General features: G+C 46.0%; 1 protein-coding gene across 1 annotated transcript in view; it reads left to right on the top strand.

The window, feature by feature from the left end:
* Positions 1 to 586: 586 nt before the first annotated feature.
* TMEM130 (transmembrane protein 130) overlaps positions 587 to 18,435 on the top strand; it is a 20,512-nt gene continuing 2,663 nt past the window's right edge. Inside the window, exons 1-6 of the mRNA XM_027772493.1 lie at positions 587 to 809; positions 5,615 to 5,920; positions 7,895 to 8,054; positions 13,734 to 13,900; positions 14,616 to 14,700; positions 16,255 to 16,457. Coding sequence (XP_027628294.1) covers positions 587 to 809; positions 5,615 to 5,920; positions 7,895 to 8,054; positions 13,734 to 13,900; positions 14,616 to 14,700; positions 16,255 to 16,457 — 1,144 coding nt within the window. The remainder of the gene's footprint in view (positions 810 to 5,614; positions 5,921 to 7,894; positions 8,055 to 13,733; positions 13,901 to 14,615; positions 14,701 to 16,254; positions 16,458 to 18,435) is intronic.

The raw sequence follows: 18,435 nt of genomic DNA on the forward strand, positions 1-18,435 counted from the left end.
AGGGACAGAGTGAGAGAGAGAGAGAGAGAGGGAAAGTGAGAAAGCAAGCCTCCAGGTCCAGGACCCGAACTGCAGTTGGCTATGTGGGAGTCCAGTGCCCTTAACTACCATGACACCTGCTGGCCCTTCCACCTCTTTTTAATTTTTTTTTTTTAAGAATCATTTTATTTAACTTTTTAAAAGAACCATTTTATTTAAATTTGACCAGAGAGAGAGAGAAAGTAAAAAAGCAAGCCACCAGGTCTGGGACTTGAACTAGGGTCGGCTACACGGGAGTCTAGCACCCTGAACCACCATGCTACCTGCAGGCTCCTCTGTCTCTCTTTTGTGGGGTAGAGAGTGATTAAAGGTGTTTCTACTATTTAACCCCTATGGCTAGCCACATCCCACCTGTCTCTCAACAACTCTCTTATCTGCACCATTTTATTATTCCCAAAATGGGGCAGGAAGGTTGGAGCTGGCTTTCCAGCACTGGGAAGATCCAGTGAGAAACAAGACCAGGTAGGCATGGAGTGGGCCCAAAGGGATCCGTCAGCTCAGGGGTCCATTCCTTGCATATTGACTCAGATGACTTTATAATCAAGAAATGGCCTTCAAGAAAAGGGATTCTGAAGAGGGAACTGGTGACTTATTTAAAGAGGAAAGGTTGGAGTCAGAGTCCCTAGTGGGGACAGGTGGTATTGCAATGAGGCCCCGTGGAAGACAGAAGCACTCACCTCCCAGTCTGCCAAGAATTCAACAGGTCGGCTGTGAGGTCCTTCAGGGCAGGAGCATGTCCTGCATTTCTGGGCCCCCCAGTACCTCTAGGGGTAGGGTACTTGAAAAGGGCTTAGTCAGTATCACCTGGGCAAACCAACTCCTGGGGCAGTGCCAGGTGGGCTGGTCCCTCTGCCACACCCCACCTTCCAGGTACCACCTCTTATGAGCCAAGCACTTTGCTGGGTACAGGGGATATGAAGATGGCACCTGTGCAAGAGTTCAAAGTGCACTGAGGAGATGAGGAATCCTTTCCAAGCAGGAGTTGTGACAACAGTATGTGCAGGCCAATGGAAGAGCATTGAGAGGGTCGGAGATATAGAGAAAGCCCCCTGGAAAAAAATATCCATGGTAAGAAAAAAAAAGGTGAGAAAAGGGATTCTAGTACTGAGGACAGCATGTGAAAAGGCCCGGAGGCCAGAAAGGGCAGAGCGTGTGGGAAAACTGCTAGTGTTAAAGTGGCAGGCTGCAGCATGGATGTTGCAGAGTGTGACTTGAGACCCCACGATGAGGCTGGTCTGATCAGATTTACCATGTTGGGAGAGGTGGGGCACACTGGACAGGGAAGGGGGCAGGGATGAGGATGAAGTAGGAATTTCAGACTGGGCCAAATGTTGGCCTTAAGCAATAATGGTGGTGATAGAGAGAAGGGGAATATTTCATGTTGGAAGGAATTCAGATTGCAAAGATTTGGGGGTTTATTCTTGCAACAGCTGGATCCTGAGAGGAGAACAGTAGGTTTGGGGAGAAGAATCCAGAAAGATCAAACCAGTGCTATTAAATAGAACTTTGGGCAGTGATAGAAGTGTTTTGTGAGTGTGGTCCTACAGAGTAGCCATTGACCACAGATGCTTGTTAAGTACTTGAAATGTAGCTAGTGCAACTGAGAAACTGAAATTTTAGTTTTCATTCAAATTAGCAATTTAATTCATTTAAATCGAGTTGTATGTGGTTAGTAACCATGATATTACTCACTGCAGAGCCTGGAGCTAAGGGAATAAAGCTGGGCTCCTCATCATTGAGAAGGCACTTGAAGCCACTAGGGGTGAATTTGGTTGGGGAGATGGGTTTGAGGGACTTGAACTAAATGGGGCTCACAGTCCCTCCAGTTTCTTCCTCTGCCCTGATGCCCACTGCAGCTGTTCTGGCTCTCTTTCCCAAGCTCAAGATACTTTGACATCATGCTATGCAGAAATCTCACCTGAAGAAAAATCCTAATTACAGGAAAAGTATTACACACAGGGAAGTGTAGCAGCAAAAAATAAAAGCATGTTTATTCCGTAAGAGAGAGGTACTCCCAATATTAAATATACTCATAATATAGTATATTTATTTCTTCTAAAACAGAGAACAGGGTTGTCATGCTGCAGTCCACCCTCAGTCTTGGCCGTCCTGAATCATAGGCACACATGCATGCTCAGGGAAGTCCTGGGACTTGAATCAAGACGTTTCCTATGGGGGTCCAGTTGCATTACCCTTGCACAATCACCTAGACCCATAGGCAAGTATGAAGGGCATGTGAATTAAGATCTACCTGTTTGAAGGATTATCCTGCAATTATTGAAATCACTATTAGTGAGCCTATAGACATACATTCCATATGTTGTCATGTGAACATAAAGTAACTCAGATTGTATGCAGAGTGTGATTATAACTACATAAAAACAATGCTGCACATGAAAAAGAGACATGAGGACAACCACATGATAGCAGCTATTGTCTTTGGGAGGTGGCATAATATTCTAACTTTAGCCTGCGTATGTCTTTTTTTTTTTAATTATTTATTTGGGATCAGCAGATGGTGTAATGGCTACGTTGCTGGACTCCCATGTAGTTGACCGTGGTTTGAATCCCGAACCTGGTGGCTTAAACTCATGCCGGGCGCGTGTGTGTGTGTGTGTGTGTGCCCAAGAGGAGAATGGAGGAGAAGTGATTGTGGCATGGCCATCCCCTCTGGGGGGTGACTTCTCGTTTTCTGTCTCTTTGTCTCTGTCTTTCTGGCAAGCACACACACCCTATAGCAAAAAAAAAAAAAAAAAAAAAAAACAAAAAAAAAAAACCTCTCCAAAAAAAGAAAAGAAAAGAAAAGAAAAGAAAAGAACAGAACAGAAAAGGAGAACTGGCTTCTCCTCCATTCAGAGAGAAAGCAAACGTCTCTTGCACTGGCCACTCTTGCTTCCTCCTTCTGCCTTTCCTTGTATCTCCCTTCCTCCCTTTCCTTTGGAAGTCACTAGTGAGAGAGAACTAGAGGTCTGAGAGACAGGCATGGGAGGGTTCTAATATCTAACATTCTGGAATAAAATTCTTGGGACTCAATAGAACTTGGCATATATTCCCACGTCTTTGCTGGAGACGTGGATCTCTCTTGGAACACCACCAGGAAAAGGCTGTCAATTTTTGTATTTAAATACCTCCACAGATGGGGAACGAAGCTCTTCATATTTTGAGGGGACAACCCAATTTGTTCAGTGAATCTTTTTTTTTTTAATAGAGATTTTTGCTATAGGGTGTATGCACTCACCAGAGAGACAGAAAGTGAGAAATAACCCCCAAGGGGAGATGGCCACACCACAATCCCTTATCCTTTATGCTCCTCTTGGGATTTTGGGTATGCGCACACACTCACCTTCCAGAGAGGATGATCACACCCCAACCCCTTCTCCTCCGATCTGTCTTGGGATTTTGGGCATGCATGCACATTTGCCTGATGTGAGTTTTTTTTTTTTTTTTTTAAAGAATTATTTAACTTTATTTAATATTATTATCTTCCAGTTTGATTAATCTGAGATAGAGAGAGAGAAAGAGAAAGTGAGAAAACAAGCCATTAGATCCGGGACTTGTACTGTGATTGGCCATGTGGGAGAGTCCAGTGCCTTAACCACCATGCCACCTGCATGGAGGGTTCCCCCCCTCCCACCCCTGCATGAGTTTTTAAGCCACCAGGTCTAGGACTTGAACTGCGATTGATCGACTACATTGGAGTCCAGCGATGTAACCATTATGCCATCTGCTGTTCTCAGGCTGCAGGTATCTTAACCTCAACATCCTTTACACAATTCTAATATTTTTGTGCAGATCTTTTATGATGGAAAAAGACTTATTTTACAGATCTTACTTTATCTGACAAAATATTATGCAGCTATGTAGACTAGTTAAAGAATAATGACTCAGGAAAATGCCCTTAACACAAGTGGGAAAACAAAATATATAACCTCGGATAAAGAGCATAATTTAAAAAATATATATGGTAGAAAATGCAAAAATATGGTAATAATGGTTACTATAATTTTAACTTTCAATAAAATATTGCAATTTTTTATTTTATACTTTTTTATATTTTTATATATATATATTTTAAATTACAGTTAGTCCTCTCTTTAATGTAGTGTTTGGGGAGGGGATGTTATGTTAAAATTTCTGAATCTGGTTTCTGTCCCATACGTACCAAGTCCCTGTTCTCTGCTAGCAACCTGTAAGAATAATCCCCGGGCTCCCTGAAAAACCTGCCTCGAGGTACTGAAGTTCAAATACCCTAAAGAGTCATTCCATCTGGAACCATAAGGTTCTAAGTACCCATTGGTTCTGTCTAGTAGAACTTTCTGCTGTCCAATATCGTGGCCAATGGTCATGTATGACTACTGAGTACTTGACATGTGAATAGTGTGATTGCAAAACTGGATTTTTAATTTTCTTTTCTTTTCCACTCACAGGAGAGACAAAAAGTGAGAAATCCCCCCCCCCAGGGAAGATGGTTACACTGAAATCCCTCCTCCATTCTCGTCCCAGAATTTTGGGCACACACGCATGCACACACACACACACTCCAGAGTGAGTTTTAAGCTGCAGGGTCTAGGACTTGACCTGTGGTCAACTACATGGGAATCCAGCAATGTAACCATTACATCATCTGCTGGTCCCTTGTTTCATTTTTCAAAAGTTTATTTACTTATTCTATGAGCAAGAAAGGCAGAGCCAGTATCCTCAGCAGGGTCCTGATACCACACACTCCTGGCCTCAACCAGCCCTGGATTTTGGACAGGCTTGTGTACCCATAGTATTCAGAGAGGTCTCTGATGAAAAGCTAGAACCTTCCCATGTGTGTCAGCCACGTGGAGCTAGGTCACCATCTGACTCTCAAATTTTGTTCATTTTCAATAAAACATAAATAGCCACATGTGGTACAGATCCGGAACCTCTGACTTCATAGATTTGGAAATGAAGCCAAGGGAGAAGGGGGTTTGTGTCTGAATCAGGGTGAACCTTCTTCCCAAGGCTTGTTTCATGACTCTCATGGCCTTTGGAGTCTAACAGGGTCTGTAGTAAGGGAAACAAACCTGTTTGTAAAGGCCTTACTTTGTTTTTATGATGAAATATTATACAGCTGTTTAAGATAGTTGCAAGAGTATGACTTAGAGAAATACCCAGGTCTTTTTCTCTGCATTGTCTTTAAAATTTGCATTTTGTTTGACATGTGAAGCCTAGTCCAAAAGAGTAAAGGCAGGTGTTTCCTGACAGCAGTTGTCCAGCAGGGGTGACTGTGCTGGCCTATCCAGGGACAAGCATCATAGCCCAGGTATAAGTCTGGTCAAGGCAGACCTGGGCCATACATGTGTTCTGCAAGGCTTTGCTTGGCTTGGATGAAGAGAAAATATACTTGAGGACACTGTCGGGAGCCTGTGATTTGGAGTCAGGCCCAGGTTTGAATCCCAGTTTGACAACAAATTAGCCTTTGGTCAAGTCATGTGAGCTGCTTGAGGTACATCCTTAAAACAGAATAACAAGTCAGCTTAGAGGTGGCAGTGGGGCTCCTTGCCACATCCCCTCCTTTGACTAACGGTCTTTGTTTCTGGGCTCATAGGCCTCTATGAACTCAATCTCACCATGGATGGCCCTGCCACCACGGGAGCAGAAGTGACTATCTCGGCCAGCCTAGTGGCCAAGGACAACGGCAGCCTGGCCTTGCCTGCTGACACCCACCTCTACCGCTTCCACTGGATCCATACCCCGCTGGTGCTCACTGACAAGTTGGAGAAGGATCTCAGCTCAACCGTCCGTGTGGTCAGCAATGTACCTGGGGACTTCCCAGTCTCCGTCTGGGTCACTGCCGCTGACTGCTGGATGTGCCAGCCTGTGGCCAGGAGCTTCGTTGTCCTCCCCATCACAGGTGAGGATCCTTACTGTTTGCTAATTTGCCTCCAAACCCCTTGATCAGAGAAAAACATCCAACCTTCGTTATTAATCACGTGTATGTAAATTAGACACATGGGCTCCTTCTCTGTTACCAGTTGAATTAAAAGGGTGGGGGGAACGGCCTCTGGCATGGTTAAGGTGGCTGGATCCCACATGGCTGACTGCACAGTTCAAGTTCTGGACCCAGTGACTTGAAAAACACACTGGGCACACGTGTGTGCTTGCCCAAAATCCTGAAAGGAGGGAGATATGGAAGAGAAAGAATTTGTGGTGTAACGTGCCCCATGGAGATGCTTTTTTGCTTTCCTTCTCTCCCTCTCTGTCTCTCTGTCTCTCTCTGGCAAGCACATGCACACTCTGGCAAAAACAAACAAAAAGGATCAGAAAATGGTAATGCCCACTGCTGGCAGGGTTGTGCTGAAATAGACACAGAGAGCACATATTGCTACTGGGGGGCATACATTAATACAAAGCTTTGGAAAGCGGTTGGTTAATACGCATCGATGGTCATAAATTATTTTAGTTTTTGACTTAATTTTTCATTTACTTGTTCTTTCTATCCCCTCCTGCCTTCTCTCTCTCTCTCTTATTCTTTTTGTCAGATAAATATTTATGTATTCTATTTTATTTGTTATTCTCTTTTTTAATTTGACCAGAGAGAGAGAGAAAAGGAAAGTGAGAAATCAAACCACCAGGTCTAGGACTCAAACTAGGGTCACCCATGTGGGAGTCCAGCACCTCAACCACCATACCACCTGCTGGCCCTCTGTATTCTTCTTCTTCTTTTTTTTGCTATCAGGAAAGGTTTTTGCTATCAGGCGCTTGTGCTTGCCAGACAGGCAGAGAGAGATAGCAAGACAGAAAGCGAGAAATCACTGCCTGGGGGAGATGGTCACACCACAATCCCTTCTCCATTCTCCTCTCGGGATCTTGGGCATGCACACACAGGTGCCTGGTGTGAGTTTTAAGTTGCTGCGTCCAGGATTCGAACTTTAGTAAACTATGTGGGAGTCCAGCAATGTAACCATTACACCATCTGCTGATCCCTCTATTATTCTAAGAGTTGCCTACCTCTTCCTTTTCTGAAACATATAGTTTAATAAATATCTTTAGGAATAAACCTCCATTTGGTAATGCTTTATGAACTAAGATGTTCTTTGTAGTAGTGTTTATAATATAAGAGAATAGGCAAGCTAGGTATGCAACCATTAGAAGACCGGTTAAATATATTACAGTAATTTATACAGCTATTAATAATGACCCTTACAGTGAGTTTGCAATGTCATGGGTACTTATGCATGCTTGTGAAATTACATATAGAGAAAGCAAAGCACAGAATGGTATTATCAACCAGATAAATATATGTGGGTACTTAAACACACACACACATACTTTGTAACAATTCAAAATTGTCAACAATGGTAGTATTTCAATGATGGGTAGCTCCCTTTCTTTCTAATTCTGCTTTTGAGCATTTCCCAAATGAGATCTATTGAACATCTTACTTTCCACTATCGTGGGGGGAAAAATAATCAGCATTTAATTTTTAAAAAGCTTCTTTTAGAGAAGGAGACAAAAGACAGTGGCTTGACCCAGTGCAGCACGCTGGGCGTGGAGAGACGGTGAGTAGAGCTGCTAGTTTGTCAAGGTTCATCTAACATTTTGAAGTATTTCCCAAAAGTTTCTTTCTCAAAGTCTGCGTATTTCTTTCTGGTTCTGGGCATCCTCTGTGCCAGAAAGGTCAGGGTCCTGGTGAAAGGGGGCAAGAGCAAAACTGTGCAAGTGACACATACCTCAAGGCTTCGCCAGTGTCCATGTACAACGGGATGACTTAGACACCTCTGTGCTGCGCGGCCTCCTCTCTCCACCTGGCTCTGACATGAGGAGCTGCTCCTAGGCTCTACTCTCCCTCCACCGGACTCATCCTCCTGCTCTCTCTCTCTCCCAGAGTTTCTAGTGGGGAACCTCGTCGTCACCCAGAACACCTCCCTGCCCTGGCCCAGCTCCTACCTCACCAAGACAATCCTTAAAGTCTCTTTTCTACTCCACGACCCCAGCAACTTCTTCAAAACCGCCTCGTTTCTCTACAGCTGGGACTTCGGAGATGGGTATGTCTTTACTTAACTCCCTTGAAATTCTTCAATGGTGACTGGTGGCCTGTGACCCCTGTTGTCCCTTGCAATGCTCTGTGCTAGCTCACCGTTCTCCCCGCACTCCTCTCTCCAAACATTCCTTGAGCACTTGCTTGAGCACTTGAGCAGGCCTGGGGGTCCTGGGGACCCTGAATCCATCACTGGCCCTGCCTGGGAAGTATCCCAGCCTAGTAGGAAAGGCCACTTGGTGCCCAAAATAGCCCTTTAGGGAAGATTAATGTATGAGGGATTTTTCTCTTTTGACTTTGAAAGGCACCCCACAATTGGCAGATGTGGGGTGGAATTCAGGTGCCCCTGCTTCATTCTCTTTACCACCACTCCCTAAACAAGTCAGTCTGGAGGAGGAAGGTTAGGGAGTGGGGTCAGGCACTGAGTCCTGGCAGCCTGCAGGCACAGACTGGGAGCTCAGGAAGGGAGCTGCTGTTCACAGAGAAGCTCACTGGAGACCCCTGTTCCCTTATCCTTCCCAGCCTCCTGGCTGAGCTCTGCTTGATGAACCTGTAAGTCCCATGGGGTGAGAAGCAGTACATATGACGGTTACTGAGCTGAGCACATGGTGAGCTTAGAAACTGGTCTGTGGGAGCTCGTTTTAAGGAATTAATAATGCCCATGGGACCAGCCCCATGACCAGGTCAAGGGAGTGGGATCCCACATGGCTGACCATGGTTCACATCTCAACACCAGCCAGATGTGTGTGCATGTGTGCTCCAAATCCCAAGAGAATGAAGAAATGAAAAGGGATTGCAGCATGACCACACTCCAATGGGGACTGCTTTTTCCTCCTCTCTCTCTCTCTCTCTCCTGCTCTGTTCCTTTGGTGAGTGCATGTGCTCTCTGGCGGGGGCGGGGAGTCGTGGTTACATCATCGGACTCCCACATAGCTGACTGCGGTTCAAATTCCAGACAGTGGTTTGAAAATCATGCTGGGTGTGTGTGTGTGCATGTGCCCAAAGTTCTGGGAGAAAAAGGGATTATAGCATACCATCCCCTTTGGAGAGTGATTTCTCCTTTTCCTCTCATTGTCTCTCTTTCTCTGTTTTTCTCCAGTGAGCACATGTGCCCTATGGCAAAAACCTAAAAAAAATTAAAATAAAAAAGAGGGGGCTTCTACTAATAATAGCAAAAATAGTGTATAAACTAAACACATGAACACACTTACCTGGAAATGATCAAGATCCTATATGAAGTAAACTACAGAGCTTTAGGTATCAAAGATTTGAGTAAATAGGTAGACACACCGTATCTTGGTTGATATAATTAAGCTTTTAAAAATAGTAATAAAAAATAAAAAGAGGTTTTAGTAATATAACTGGTTACAAGACAAAGATTCATAGCTTTCTCATATAATGGCAATAAAAAAAATCTTGTAGGAGTTATAAAAACAGGGACCAGCAGTTGGTGTAATGGTAATGTCGCCGGACTCCTATGTAGTCGACTGCAGTTTGAATCCCGGACTCAGTGAGTTAAACTCACGCTAGGCAGGTGTACATGCGTGCCCGAGATCCTGAGAGGAGATGGAGGAGAAAGGATTGCAGGGGGTGATTCTCGCTTTCTGTCTTTCTGTCTCTTTTGCGCACGTGCCCTCTAGCAAAAACCTCTCCAAAAAACAAGAACAAAAACATAAAAACTGAGAATAAACTTAGCCTAAAATTGTAGAATTTATGTGAATAAAATTGCAAACTATACTGAGAGCCTTAAAAAGATTTGAAAAACAAAGAGAAAGTGTCTCAATAGTGTAAAAAATTTAAAATAGATTGGAGTCAGCAGGTGGCATGATGGTTAAGGGTGCTGGACTCCCACGTGACCGACTGTAGTTCGAGTCCCTAACCTGGCAGCTTGCTTTCTCACTTTCTCTCTCTCTCTCCTCCCTCTCTCTCTCTCTCTCTCTCTCTCTCTCTCTTTCTCTCTCTGGTCTCTCTCTCTCTCTCTCTCTCTCTCTGCCCTTCTCTGGTCAAATTAAAATAAATAAATAAAGTTAAATTAAAAAATAGAACATAAAAGCAGAATTATATTGAACAGGGGTAGAGAAAGATCTGGAAATGTATCTATAGCTATATTTATTAACTTTTTTCTGCAAGAAGGTGTGTGTGTTTGTGGACAGAGAGGCAGAAAGAGAGGGAAAGAAGAAATCACCCCCCATGGAATAGTCATGCTACAATCTCTTTTCCTCCATCTCTCTCTCCTTTTGCAGCAATAATAGACAGCTCAGTGGAATAGAATAGAAAATGTGGAACCTCACCTATTTATAGACACATTTAGTATATGATAACAGTGTTATTTTCAGCAGGTAAGAAAAGACTATTTAATAAATGGGTCTGGGGCAGTTACTTAACTATTTGGGAGAAAAGTGACTTGATCCCTAAGAAAAGCAAATTCATATAGATTAAAAAATGAAAAATGAGGGGCTGGCAGGTGGCATGGTGGTTAAAGGCGCTGGATTCCCACATGGCCGACCATGGTTCAAGTCTTTGTCCTGGCGGCTTGCTTTCTCACGTTCCCTTTCTCTCTCTGTCTCTCTCTCTGGTCAAATTAAAAAATAATAATAACAAATGGAATTAAATAAATAAATATTTTTTTAAAAAATGAAAAATGAGGGCCAGCCGGTCGCATGGTGGTTAAGGCCCTGGACACTCTCACATGGCTGACCACAGTTCAAGTCCCAGACCTGGTGGCTTTCTTTCTCACTTTCCTTCTCTCTGTGTGTCTGTCTTTCTCTGGTCAAATGAAAATGAATGAAAGGATTAATAAAATAAAAATAAATAATTATTTTTTTTAATGAAAAATGAAACATAGTGGGGCCCAGCAGGTGGTGTGGTAGGTAAGGCACTGGATTCCCAAAGGCTGACTGTGGTTCGAGTCCCAGATCTGGTGACTTGACACCAGGCACATGTGCATGCATGCCCAAAATCCCAGGAGGAGAAAGAGAAGAGATTGTGGCTTGACCATCCCTCTGAAAGGTGATTTCTCACTTTCTCTCTCTCTGTCAGAGTTAGATTGAAATGTAGGTGATTACCTGCAATTAGATAATTTGAAAATGGGAGAGGCTTTTCTAAGAATAAAAACAAAGATGGAAACTTCGAAAAACTTGCTAGATTGGTATCACCATTAAAAATTTAGAGACCAGGGGGACCAGCAGTTAGCGTAATGGCTATGTCGCTGGACTCCCACGTAGTCGACCATGGTTCGCGTCCCGGACCCGGTGGCTTAAAACTCACGCCAGGCGCGTGTGTGTGCGTGCCCAAGATCCCGAGAGGAGAATGGAGGAGAAGGGATGGTGGCATGACCATCCCCCCTGGGGGTGATTTCTCGCTTTCGTGCTCTCTGTCTCTCTCTTGTCTGTCTGGCGAGCACACACGCCCTATAGCGAAAACCTCTCCAAAAAAAAAAAAAAATTTAGAGACCAGCAGATGGCATAATGGCTATGTCACTGGATTCCCATGTAGTTGACCCTGGTTCGAGTCCTGGACCCGATGGCTTAAACTCACGCTGGGCATGTGTGCATGTATGCCCAAGATCCCAAGAGGAGAGGGAGGAGAAGGGTTTCCGGTGTGGCCATCCCCCACCCCCCATTCCTGGTGGGGTGATTTCTTACTTTCTGTTTCTGTCTTTCTGGTGAGTGCATGCACCCTGTAGCAGAAAAACCTCTCCAAACATATATATTTATATAAAAGAGGTCAAAAGATTAGGTTTAATTGGGAGGAAAATATTTGACAGATACACAATGAGTGAAGGTTTAATACTTCATATAGTGGGACCAGCAGATGGTGTAGTGGTTATGTTGTTGAACTCCCACAGAGTCAACAGCGGTTTGAGTCCCAGATGTGGCAACTTAAAACTCACATCAGGCACATGTGCATGCATGCCCAAAATCCCAAGAGGAGAATGGAAGAGAAAGGATTGCAGCATGGCTATCCTCCCTGGGGAGTGATTTTTTGCTTTCTGTCTCTTCTGTCTCACTTTGGCAAGTGCATGTGCCTTATAGCAAAAATCTTTAAAAAAAAAATACTTCATACACTAAGAGTATGTGTGATCAATCAGAACAAAGATTTTTTCTTTTTAAAAATATTTATTTATTTAATTCCATTTATTATTATGATTTTTTAGTTTGACCAGAGAGAGACAGAGAAACAGAAAGTGAGAAATCACCCCCCAGCAAGCCACTAGCTCCGGGATTCAAACCACGGTTGGCTATGTGAGAATCCAGCACCTTTAACCACCACACCACCTGCTGGCCCCTCTTATTCTTTTCTTTAAACGTTCACTTATTTGTTTCATAAGAGAGAGGGAGAGAAAGAGAGAGAGAGAGAGATAGAGACAAGTACTACGGGCCAGGTCACCGCATCGCCATCCACCCCAGTCAACTTCCTCCAGCCTGGATCACAGCATCTGCAGGCAGCCAGCAAGTAGAGAGAGACCCTAGGACTCAGTCCTGGGATCTTCTCAAGTTGGCCCAGGTGTGTTACCACTGCACTACCTCCTGGCCCTAGCAAAGGTTTTCTTGCTTATTATCAGACTTCCATTTGGAATGATATGAGTAGCTTCAGAGAAAAAGCATAATATCACACACTTCGTGTATTATATCACACTCTGTGTTGGATATATATGATTCTCCCTACTTCACAGATGAGAAAAGTAAGACTTAGGGAATCAGCAGTTAGCGTAATGGCTATGTCGCTGGCCTACCACATAGTCGACCACGGTTCACATCCTGGACCCGGTGGCTTAGAACTCACGCCAGGTGCGTGTGCGTGCGTGCCCAAGATCCCGAGAGGAGAATGGAGGACAAGGGATTGCGGCATGACCATCCTCCCTGGGGGGTGATTTCTTGCTTTCTGTCTCTCTGTCTCTCTCTGTCTGTTTGGCGAGCACACACGCCCTATAGCGAAAACCTCTCAAAAAAAAAAAAAAAAAAAAGAAAAGAAAAGTAAGGCTTACAGTTAAATAGATAGGAAGTGCAGAGCAGAGATTGATAACCAGCATATCTTAAGTGCAGAGTTCATGCTCCTACCCTCCCCAGGCTGTCTCTGTCTCAATGTGAGCCCTATCCCAGACTCCTGCCTGGCGTGGGGTGGGCAGAACACCTGTTGCTGGGAGTTACAATCCCACCTGTAACTTAGAAGCACAAAGACAGCCAGCAGCTACTTTCCCTAAGCACAGAGTGGGCCCTGCCAATTCTCCAGCAGTGACTGTGGGGCAGTGCAACCCAGGATTTGCACAGCTGGCATCGGCGAAGGCATTGAGTGGTTGGCATTAAACCCTTGTGTGATTCTGACAGGCTGCAGAACTGAGAGTCCCTCCAGCTGTACTTGCACAGCAGGAGACTTGGGCTGTTCCAGGATGCCTCTTGGAGGACACAGAACCTCTCACCTGCATGAGAGCCCCACTTGGAGAGGAGAGGAAAGAATATGGGACCTTTCTTGCCCTCCTTGGTGTTAGTTTTCCCTTCTGTAAAATGGGCCAGTTGAACTCAAGCCTTGGCTGGCTCTGGAGCTGTTGTTGCAATGACAGGTGTTCTCACTGGTAGCCAGGAGTGTCACTATACAGAAACCTCTGATGCTAACAAGTCACATGAGTCACTTCTAAGCTATAGGAACTTTCTCTATCTCCTCCTATCTCCTCCCTGCCACTTCACAGGACCCAGATGGTGACAGAAGACTCTGTGGTCTATTATAACTATTCAATCATTGGAACCTTCACTGTGAAGCTCAAAGTGGTGGCTGAGTGGGAGCAAGCAAAGCCAGATGCTATGAAAGGTGTCGTGCAGAAGACCGGTGACTTCTCAGCCTCACTGAAGCTGCAGGGTAGGTTTCAGCCTGGCTGGTATAGACTGAGCATCTGGCCCTGCAGAAAGCCCCAGGGACTCTGCAAATCAGAGTGGCTCAGGCTGGCACTGGGCTGTTGGGATGCACACCTGTCTTTTTGTGTCCTGCCATCCTCTGGGCAGTCTCTATCACTATCCCCACCTCAGAGAGGGCACTGCAGGCCACAGAGGATGTTCTATACTTGTCCAGTGGCAGTGTTAGCCTTTGAACCTCAGCTTGCCCTAACCCAGAGCCCAAGCCTATGACCAGATACCAGTTGTGTGTTGCTGGTGTGCACTGTCCCTTGTTCCCTGGTCATATCAACCTGTGGTCAAAGCTCATTCCAACAGGATGGAGACCTCAGTCAACAGGGTGGAGACCTCAGGTATGGAGGGAATGCCTGATCCTGTCCCCTCCTGGCTTTGGTAAGAGGCAGTATTTGGACATCTATGGCCATTTCTTTGTTCTTGCTGATGGGGTGCCGCTTTCCACACATGGCACAGATGACAGCTTGGTGACAGTGGGCCGGATAGTCTGCCTTAGCCTGCTTTCTGCAACTTATTCCCTCTGAACTGGGGAGAACAGGACCTAGGGGCCCTGGACAGACATACAACTCTCTCCTGGAAGAGAGACAAGAAGAGGACAGGGTGGTGGTCACACAGCTGGGCCTGGAAGCCCATGACAGCAGTCTAATGGAGTTCACTCTGCTTTACAGAAACTCTTCGAGGCATCCAAGTCTTGGGACCCACCCTAATTCAGACCTTCCAAAAGATGACAGTGACCTTGAACTTCCTGGGGAGGTGAGTGAACCCCAGTGTGCTGTGCAGGTGCCCCATGGACCCTGCTCACATATTCCAGCAGATGTTCCTGAGCCAATGTGGGGGCTCATGGAAGGACAGTGCCACTTGCCCTATGGCCATGCCAGGTGAGAGCCGTGGGGATAGAGGGAGGGAGGGTCTCAGGGAGGGAGGATAGGCCTTTTGGGCTTCCTATAGCATAAGGATTGAGGCAAAGGTAAGGGAGCCATGCCATGGTGAGAGCCGTGGGGATAGCTCCATTCCCAGGGTCTCAGGGAGGGAGGATAGGCCTTTTGGGCTTCCTGTAGCATAAGGATTGAGGCAAAGGTAAGGGAGGGTCCCCTCCTGTGAATAGCATTCTGTGTGTGATATGAGTCTGTCTCCCAGGTCCCTGGCCTGCCTTTGCCTTTGTGGTTCTGTTGCCCTGGAGCTCCTTTCCCTCCCCCTCATATGCTCCTCATCCTCCAAAGCCTCTTCTACCCCTTGGCCTGCACACGGAAGCTTGCAGCAGCCAGCAGAGGTGGTCTAGTCTGCTTTGAACTAGGCACTGTTCTGAAAGCTGGAGAGACAAAGGTAGAAGAGATAAAGCCATTACTTCAAGGGTTCATTGTGCAGGATGGGGCACCCTGCAAGACCTGAAAGCAGATGATCCCAGGGGATTCTCCTGGGAAAGCCTGATTTGGTAGACTTCAGGCCAGAATCTTCATCAGAGTGGCATTAGGCTGAGTTTTTAGTAAGCAAGGAGTTGCAGATGCTGGGTGTATTCTTCTCAGAAGGGCACCATTCGGATGCATAGAGCTGCAGAGGTCAGGGCCCAGCCCTTGAAGGTCTCTTGTCCCCACACTGGGACATATCAGAGGGATGCAAGGCCAGATAGAGTGAAGGAGGCCAAGGAAAGAGGAGGACAAGATAATTAAGAGATCAGAGGGGCTTCTAGATCTTTCTGGGGGCATTGCAGGAGCTTAGTGTGGGAAGAATAAGAAGCTGTCTGGGTTTGGTAGAGCTGATTTGGGGTGGTGCAAATGTGTGTCACCCAGGCCATGGGATTGTGTGAAGTTAGAGTATTTGTTCAGCATTCCTTGGAATGCCCTGTGTTTCCACCTCTGACCTATACTGTGGCATGCAGATAACCCAAAATGCCCTCACCCTTCCTAACCTTCCCAAAGTGTACTTATCCTTTCAAATCCTTCTTTGACACCCCACCCTCCAGAAAGCCTTCTCCAACACCCTCATGAAGAATGCACAGATCATGCCCCCCTGCTTCCATAGCACAACACTTGTACAATTGGAGCCCTCATTTTGCCTCCCGTTAGCCATTCGTGCATGTCTGTTTTCTTTACTAGCCTGGAATCCCCATGGGTCTGGGCTATCTCTTCTGCCAGCATTGTGTTCCCTGATCTGGAATGTGTGAAACTGAGGCCATGGCAGTGTGGTGCCCCACCATGGGAAGGACATAGGAGTTCATACCCACCTGGCCTTCCTTGGACTTGGGACTTGTTCTGTGCTCAATATTCTTTGCTATGCCATTTCTGAAAGACTGTCTCCATTTCTCTGCAGCCCCCCTCTGACTGTCTGCTGGCGTCTCAAGCCTGAATGCCTCCCACTGGAGGAAGGTGAATGCCACCCTGTGTCTGTGGCCAGCACAGAATACAACCTGACCCACATCTTCAGGGACCCTGGGGACTACTGCTTCAGCATCCGGGCTGAGAATGTCATCAGCAAGACCCATCAGTACCACCGGATCCAGGTGTGGCCGTCCAGTAAGTGACATCTCCTTGCCTTCCAGTGCTACACAGATGGCGATAGACCATTGGCCCTGCCATGACCATTAATATGCTCCTACCAACCAAGCCTACCAAGGCCAGCAACAACCAACCTCACAGAAACTAACACCATCAATTACTCTACTACGCCAGCAACAGCCAACACAATGTTGGCTAATGCTGTCAATGCCGACACCACCGAACTACAAATACCATCAACAACCAGTTCTACCCACCCTGATTCTGCCACTCATCAGTTCTACCAAGACCACCATCAACACCAGTACCACTAAAGTAACAACCAACTCAGCCACCACCATTACCACACTCACTACTAATAATTCTTCCAGAGCTATTATAGTTACTACTAACAATTCAACCAACGTTGCTACTGAACCACCTCAGTAAGCCCTGTGCTCAACAGATGCCCAACGGGTTCTGATGCCCACCTTTCATGTTGCAAAAGGGGAAACTAAGGCTCAGGATATCAGCCTGAAAAATAAGCCCAGGCTTTCAGGCTCCTGGTCTAGTGTTCTTCTCAGGGGGAGGAGGGTGTGGGAGTTCTTCCCAGTGCCCTTGAGCTCATATCAAACCCTGCCCACTGTATCTGCTCTCAAGGCTGGCCCTGTGGTGCACCTGATGCTGTCACTGTCTCTGCTGTACCCTCAGTCCTTTTTTTTTCTTTTTAAGAATCATTTTATTTCATTTTATTCACTTGTTTTAATTTGGCCAGAGAGAGAGAGAGAGAGAGAGAGAGAGAAAGTGAGAAAGCAAGCTGCCAGGTTCAGGACTCAGACCATGGTTGGCCATGTGAGAGTCCAGAGCCCCCAACCACCATGCTACCTGCTGACCCCCTCAGTCCCTCTTTGAGCCCCTGAGCAGATGCTGTGCTCCACCTGTGGTGGATGTTGTGGGTATCACTGGGGGCACTGAGTCCTGCAGCCCCCCAGGCCCCCTGAATTATGTGGAGAAGACAGTAGTACAGGTATTCACTGCTGCCTGTTTCTGGGAAACAGATGCTCATGGCAGAGGGTAAGGCAAGAATGAGAGGGAATCTACACTTCCTGATTACCCACAGCATGCCAGGCCTTGCCACACCCCTCACAGCTCATGTCCACTGCAGTGTGCTGGGTCAGCAATAGCATCAGGTAGTCTAGTCAGAGTCAGGATTTGAACCCAGGATTGTCTGACTATGGACAGTGGGCTCTTTCTGCTCTGAACTGCCATTTCATAGCAATAGGCTCAGTGGGTGAGCCTGGAGCTGCTGGAAGGTAGGAATCTGTGGCAGATGTTATAGTGCTTCTTGGGAGTTCTCACAACACGGATTTTCTTCCCCAGAGTTTGTCACTCAAGAGCAAAGAGGAAGCTGCCATCTCTTTTATGGCTTTGACTCAGGAGTCAAACATCAGCATTCCCAGGGTTCAACACCAGCAATTCCTGCCTCCTCCTGTACACCAGGAGCTAGTCACAGAGTCCAGCTCACAGTCAAGGAGTGGGGAATTTAGCTGCCTCTCTCAGAAGTTACTCTCAAGTATTAGGCTGTCAGGAAAGTCAGAGCGTGTTTTGCTATGCACAAATACATCAGGACTTTTCCAACTACCCAATAACTTGTGGACATATTTTTAAATCCTCACACATTCCAACATAGATTTTGTGTCTTCCTGGGTTTGCTTGTTGGGGTTACCTCATTGGGATGAGTATGCGTAAGAGAAAAAAAATCATGGGTAGGTGGCCAGAAGGTGGCATGGTGGTTGAAGTGCTGGACTCTCACATGGCCAACTGCAGTCCCAGACCTGGAGGCTTGCTTTCTCCCTTTCTTTCTCTCTCTGGTGAGCACCTGTGCCCTTATTATTACTAAATAATAATAAATAAAATTAAATACTTCTTTTTTTTTTTAAAAAAGAAGATATCTCTGCCTTGCCGTGCCGTAACGTGAGGACGCAGGAGAAAGATCCATCTACAAGCCAGGAACACG

This window comes from Tupaia chinensis, unplaced genomic scaffold (assembly GCF_000334495.1).
Source record: "Tupaia chinensis unplaced genomic scaffold, TupChi_1.0 Scaffold000279_1, whole genome shotgun sequence".
NCBI lineage: Eukaryota > Metazoa > Chordata > Mammalia > Scandentia > Tupaiidae > Tupaia > Tupaia belangeri.